This window comes from Palaemon carinicauda, chromosome 11 (assembly GCF_036898095.1).
Source record: "Palaemon carinicauda isolate YSFRI2023 chromosome 11, ASM3689809v2, whole genome shotgun sequence".
NCBI classification, from domain to species: domain Eukaryota; kingdom Metazoa; phylum Arthropoda; class Malacostraca; order Decapoda; family Palaemonidae; genus Palaemon; species Palaemon carinicauda.
Genome location: NC_090735.1, coordinates 82,459,959 through 82,467,458, shown reverse-complemented (window position 1 = coordinate 82,467,458; position 7,500 = coordinate 82,459,959). Strand labels below are relative to the sequence as shown.

The following is a 7,500-nucleotide window of genomic DNA, read 5'->3' as shown; positions in this document are numbered from 1 at the left end:
TCCTAGGTAATTTTGTATCTACATTTTCATACTCAAAAAAAAAAAAAAAAAAAAAAAAAAAAAAAAAAAAAAAACTTTATCTCTTAATCCTACTTGTGAAAATTCGTATATTTGCGAGTATTTACATTAAAATTGTACAAAGCCAATTAAAATCTCCTGCTATATAATACAATGATGTGAAACTGTAATCAATATTTATAATCTTATATCTTATACAGGCCCACACTTCACCCCCTTTTTCTATCGATGCAATGTTACTGATATTTTTTATATAAAAAGATCTTTGCATATGTCTTTTATTCTCCATTTAAAATGCCCAAATTTTACATCATAAGCGCACATTATCATGCTCCTAGTTAATTGTAAGTAAAATCAATAGTAACTAAAAAGGTGTTCCTAATTATCAATACATGCAATATCATAAAATAAATTTTCAGATTAATCAAATAATTCCTTTTCCATTTTTATTTACTCCAACGAAAGTCAGAAAGAGGGCATACTTTTAACGTCTAAATTTTCACTTGGGTCGTCTTAATGTACTTCTATTTCCACTAGATATTTGCTCTCCTTTTCCAAAAACTTAGTTTTAGAAATTCCTCCAATGCCATCTCATGGTCATTTTCTTTATATTGGCAATGCATGGAAAATTCACCGAACTATCTTTTGATCCCAATGTCGTATTTATAATACATTTTCTTCCCTGATAATGATTACATAAGTTCAAAATCTAACAATCAACAGATGTAGTCATCTTATTTTCCCTGATTCATAAATGATAATCTTCAAAAGATATTGATACAGAGATCGTTATTAACAAGTAGATTTTTAGAATATTTAGATTTTACTAATAATGATTGAAATTTATATTCCAAAGTGTAACAATTCATTTGCCGGTTAAATGATGAAGAAGATAATATAATGGGATAGGAATCCTTTCACGTTTATTAATATGAATGAAAATTTAATGGAATAAATAGAGAAAGAGAAGGAGAGAGAGAGAATTGTTTATGTGTAAATGATGCACTGCTTGATCTTATTTCAAAGGCCTATAACTTTCAATAATAATTTCTGATTTCAGAAAAGCACGATTTAGAATTAGGTTTGAGTTGAAGTAAGCTTCTCTCTCACTCTCTCTCTCTCTCTCTCTCTCTCTCTCTCTCTCTCTCTCTCTCTCTCTCTCTCTCTCTCTCTCTCCAATAAAGTGAGATATTTTATTCATTTATGAGTATTCCTCTAAATATACGGAAATATTTATTTCTCCCAAATTTTGCTCTGTGACCAATCCTTTCTAGTAAGATTTATGCCATGTATTGAATATCTCGAATATTAAAAAAAAAAAAAAAAAAAAAAATGAATGGGAAAGCTAGAGGTATCTTTTTCCCTTTCCTTTAACTCTGGCTATTTTTGGCCTACATGTTCCTTCTCTCTTTATCAATCTTTCTATTGCGTATGAAAACAATTCAGTGACCCACCTTTGCTTTCAGGGGCTCCCTCCACCTCTTCTTCTCTCACTGCTCTCGATCCAATCAATACAAGACCAACCAGAGTTGATGCAGAGGAGGCGGATTCACACACATACCCCCCACAACCCCTTCCACTCCAACTTTACGCTCCACCCCATGCCGTCGCTGCTCCATTACTACAAGACATTTCCAGGAGAGGAAGAAGAGCTCTACAAGTTCAAGTCGATGTGAAGGGAGATCTTAATTTAACAACTGGCTCCTTCTCTGATCAACGTCCTCATCCCTCATCGACATCACTTCCTTCCTTGTCTTCTTCCCTGTTTCCACACACTCGGCTCCCTTCAGCCTCACAACGTAATAGTCTGCACCAAAGTCCGTACAGTTACCATTATTCTACTTCAGTTCGTCTATTAAAGGCGTCCCCCCTCCGCCACAGTGATGCTAAAACGATGCCTTCACCTCATGTCATGAAAGACCATCTTTCCTCCAGGAAAAAGTTTCGAGTAACATCTGGTTCTAATCAGTTATCTACTTTATCTCCTAATAAGGATTCTACCAAGAGTAAGAAAACTAAAAAATCCTTTCACTTATATCCTCTCCACCCTCCGTCATTTCCTGTCCCTCCTCGTCCTACATCTTCACCCCCTCCATTAGTTCCCTTATGGATAGATCTTCCCTCTTCCTCTAAACCTTTTCTAAAAGAAATTCCACTTTCGCCACCTCCTACCGTTTCCGAAGTTGTTCAGTCTTCCACCATAAGCTTTATAAACTTGTCAAATTCACCTGAAGGTAGAAAAAAAACAGTCAGCAAGGATGACTATTCAAAGGTACGAGAAAAAAATTACAAAATTCCAGGAATACTTAAAGATGATCCAGTGAAACTTCTTAGTTCTCGCTCAGCTTCAATTGGGTATATGAGATCTAATGGTCATTATTGGAGGAAAGACAATAACTTTTACTTTTTACGGAAATCTAAATTCTTATATCAAGATAGATTGCAACCAGTAAGCAGAGCTACGGGGTACCCACAATACCAACAGCATATGGACGAACAAAATTATCCGGAACCCCCCCGTTTTCACTATGATCTGGAGCATGCACCCGAAGAATCACTAAAACCAAATAAAGAAATTAAAGCATCTAAGAATACACCTGAATTGCACTCAAACGAAATCAACAGCACAACAGCATTAGACTCCTTACCAAAAAACCCTCTACAATATTGGGCAAACCAACAAACAAGAAATCCGCCTAACCAACAGTCACTTGATGAAGAAGAAACACTGGCAGAATATTCAGGAAGTGAGCTCAATGGCATGCAGTCGACGGAAGATTCTACAAGAGATAAGCAGGAAAAAACAAGGCAGAAAAAAATGAAAGAATTAGAAAAAGAGGACAGAAGAAATGGAGCGAACGATGAAGGGGTGTTTTGGACGGCAAAGAATAACCAAAGGCAAAGAAAATTAGGATTGAAATACTATCCTTCATATAATCACAAATCTGGAAAAGATAAACACAGCAACAAACAAATGGGGGTAATTACTGATATAACAAATGTTTCAAATCTCATTGAAGAGGATTATGATAATGAAACCATTGATAGAATCGATGAAATGACCACAGAAATGCAACAAAAAGTTAACCTACAAAAACTGGAAATGGAATTATCTAAAAAAGACCAAGAAGCTGCTAGTGATTTGTTACTTGCCATTTCAATTCTACAGCATCACATAATACCAAGCTTACAAAAGGAAGATGAATACATGACATTCCCTAAAAAAAGAAACTCTTCCAAGGCATTTGATGGGTCAAGAAAGAATCTTCCTGATTATTCAAGCTCAGATAAAAAAGAAACTAGGTGGGATCAGAATCACTATCATCCTTATAACATTGAGATATTGGATGGTCAGCCATCATCCGAGGCAGATCTTGTGAATGATGAAGATGAAGAAGGTAGGGAACACAAAGGAGCATTCTCATCCAAGGAAAATGCACAAGGAAAATCCAATGAAACTGTCAGGATTCCACCAGTACATGAAGTTCCTATGAAGCCAGAGCACCAGTCTTGCTACAGGTGGTTTGTGTTGGTATTGGATGGCAATTGCTCTGTCATCAAGCAAAGGATGTCTGCTTTTGTTACCTTTCTTAAGGCAGCTCTATCATCAAAACTTTCTATAGATTACAATGACGTGTACGTACCATCGGTCTTTTGTGACAACACCTTCATGGTAAACATCAGCTTAGACACCATTAAAAATCCTCAAGCAGAGATTAAACTTAGACTTATGGCAGAGGCCAACACCACCCTCCTTGAGATCTCAGAGGAAATCTTTTACCTCGAGAAAATACTGACTAAAAGATCAGATGATGGACAAGACCTGCAGCCATTGGTCAAGAAGCCAGATGATGTCGAACTGGTTATTTATATAGCTGTTGGGTGTATGTGTGTTTTCATCCTCCTGTCAGTGGTCATAGTAGCCCTAATAAGAGTCTGTCGGCAAGAGGGTGACCAAATGGATATTGGGAAAACTATACCTCATCAGTCACTACCGCGATCTTTCGACTTCCCCATCAGAAGACCTAACGTCATTTATTCACACAGGTTAGCAACTTCTAATACTGTTCCTTATCTCTTACCTATTTGTTATGGCAGATCCTTCCCATTTTTACTTTATGTCATAATTACAACTGTACTATGCATTTTAAGTAGTTGTTAATACCTTCCAGATCAACCTCACAAGAGTTCTATAAAAGTAAGGTTCATTTTATTGAAAAAGTGTTGATTTTACTGTGCTTAAAGTTTTCTCGGAAATTATATTGTACCTTTAATTGCAATTATAAATTTAACTGTCATTAACTGCTATTTTTGCATCAAGATCATTCCGACTCATTCTGAGTAGATGACATTTCCTTATTGTAATTGTACCACCAAGTATGCAACAGTCCTTCCCAAATCTACTTGACTTAAATCTCAAGATGATATATTCTAAACCTACGACATAGCTCCTATGGAAATCTATTAATTAGAGATATACAAGAATGCAAGAAGCTGAAACACAAAGTACATATAGTAAACATATGATTATAGGATATGAAAATTAAGGAATACAATAACTACAGGACAGTAATAACATGCGTAAGATCTGAACACCAAGAAATTATAATATAAAATTGAACATGACACGTAGCTAGTATTTGACGGTTCATTCAAATGGCAATATGAAAACACATTGATAGAAAATTTTGATATAACTGAGTTCATGTTAAAAGAAGAGGGCTTAGGGCGAACCTATTAGGAGTAGAAGGATTAGACAGTGTAATAGAGGGAAGGAGAAGCATTTGGATGAGGAAGAAGTTTTTGATAACGAAAAAATGAAATAGACGTATCTGTGAATCAAAATGATAACAATGCCAAGACATGATTATATTTTATTAAATCTATAAATTATAGAATAAAATAAATGCTCTTATTGCTGTTTAAATAATAGCCAAATAATCAATCATTATATATATATATATATATATATATATATATATATATATATATATATATATATATATATATATATATATTTCAAATAAGCCATATATATCAATACATTAGAGTCTGGATTCTCTTAACGACCTCGGGATCAGAGCCCCAGGCGGAACCGCCCAAAGACTATAATATCGGACCGGCAGGGATTTCAACCCTCGTCCAGGATATCTGTATACCAGTGGCCATACCACTCAGCCACGAAGAAAGATAAAAGTCAATGACAATTCTTCTGTACATATACCTGTCAAATTCAGGTTTTCTGTACTTAGAATTGAAATCAACCCATCTTCACCATTGTAGCTAATTGGTAGGTTTGGGACTTGGCATTCGATTAATGATAAATTTTTGCACATTTAAACATGTTTCTTTCATATTTCAAATAAGCCATATATATTAATACATTAAAGTCTGGATTCTCTTAACGACCTCGGGATCAGAGCCCCAGGCGGAACCGCCCAAAGACTATAATATCGGACCGGCGGGGATTTGAGCCCTTGTCCAGGATATCTGTATGCCAGTGACCATACCACTCAGCCACGAAGGAAGATAAAAGTCAATGACAATTCTTCTCTACATATACCTGTCAAATTCAGGTTTTCTGTACTTAGAATTGAAATCAACCCATCTTCACCATCGTAGCTAATTGGTAGGTTTGGGACTTGGCATTCGATTAATGATAAATTTTTGCATATTTAAACGTGTTTCTTTCATATTTCAAATAAGCCATATATATTAATACATTAAAGTCTGGATTCTCTTAACGACCTCGGGATCAGAGAATCCAGACTTTAATGTATTAATATATATGGCTTATTTGAAATATGAAAGAAACACGTTTAAATGTGCAAAAATTTATCATATATATATATATATATATATATATATATATATATATATATATATATATATATATATATATATATATATGTGTGTGTGTGTGTGTGTGTGTGTGTATATAACATTATGAGCAAAGCCTCCGTAAAAATACATGAAATACAAAAAAACAATCAAAACTAAAATTATAAACACAGTTACAAGTAAAAACTGGAGATAAAATAAAATTAACTAAGAGAAAAGTATCTGAAAAATATCTACAAAGATTTAGATTGTCTGAGGAGACCATCCTGTCTGGGCTGGAATAGAGAACTGAGTGACTGTCTGAAGGACAGCACTCAGGAAGAAAATTCTAAATTTGCCGGATTAAGCGATGTGTAGGGGGACAGAGGATAATTGGCTGTTTAGGTTAGGAGCCTTTTCTTAAATTATTAACGACTCTAATACTAGTAGAGAGGAGTTGTTTGGCGCCTGAGCAATGATTTCAAAGTTTTTATATGTAATGTTGGTCTTGCATTTAGATGCATGTTCTCTGATGGTTGAGAATTCTTTGGTTTTGAGCGTACATCCAGTTCTATTACTCGCTCCCCGATGAGCATCTATACGAACTTTCAGCAGTCTTTTTGTGGAACCCACATAATTTCCGAGATTACATCTCGGACAAGTAAACATATAGACCACTGAAGAACGTATTAGATTGGTGAGAGAATCCTTAATTTTAAACATAGATCCCACTGTTTGGGGATTCTTAAAAATAAGTTTAAAATCCAGACTCGGAAAACTGTTTAAAGTGACCTTTTCAATTTGTTTCCCATATTTTCCATTATTAATAAATGGTAAAGAAGTATAGAAAATCATTGTTGGTACTCTAGGAGCTTGAAGTTTAGGTTAGTAATGTTTGGTCAGAAATTTGTAAACTAACACATAAAATATTTTAGTTGGAAAATACTTATTCTTGAAATGTTTCTCAAAAAAAAACAAAAAAAAAAAAAAACATTTCACTATGAAAGGATGTCCAGTCAGACGAAAGATAAAATGTCCTACAGATCTGGGCTGTTACCGCATTTAACATAAAATTGTAAAAACAAAAGCTAAAAAAAAAATGGTCTTTTTCCTAAATAGGCTAGTTTCTAGACGTGTCTGCCCTCTTGAGATGTTAGATCAAGGTATGGTAACTTGTTATTTTCTTCTTCCTCAATAGTGAACTTGATGTTTGGATGAACGTTATGATAAAATTACAGCACTGATTTCTACAGGGAATCCACGAAGGATTTACTTGACCTCGAGATCAAACATAGGAAGAGTCTAATTACCAAACATGAAACTACTATTACTGAATTATGTAGAACCCTTTTTAACTTTTGTTTCTTTTTTGGATACCATGTCCTTGAAAACGTTGTTAAATAAAAATATAATTTCCTCAGCTGGCAAACAAAAGCAAATTCCTAACAGAAAGTTAAATAATCTCGGTATTAATGATCCAAATATTATGAATCCTAAGAAAGAGAGAGGTTTCTTCTATCATTAGGTTTGGACTTCTGTATGCCTAACTATCGTCCAAACTACAGCCAGTTCTTTATGCCGTTTGAACTTCTTTTTCAAAGATTAAGGCAACTACCGCTTCCCACTGATATAAGCAACTTTCAGCGTAACTTTCACCAGATT

At 34.5% G+C, this 7,500-nt stretch overlaps 1 protein-coding gene across 2 annotated transcripts in view; it reads left to right on the top strand.

The window, feature by feature from the left end:
* LOC137650080 (uncharacterized) overlaps positions 1-7,500 on the top strand; it is a 265,100-nt gene that overhangs the window by 159,464 nt on the left and 98,136 nt on the right. For both annotated transcript variants that reach the window (XM_068383151.1, XM_068383150.1), the window contains exon 3: positions 1,485-4,065. In XM_068383151.1, coding sequence (XP_068239252.1) covers positions 1,485-4,065 — 2,581 coding nt within the window. The remainder of the gene's footprint in view (positions 1-1,484; positions 4,066-7,500) is intronic.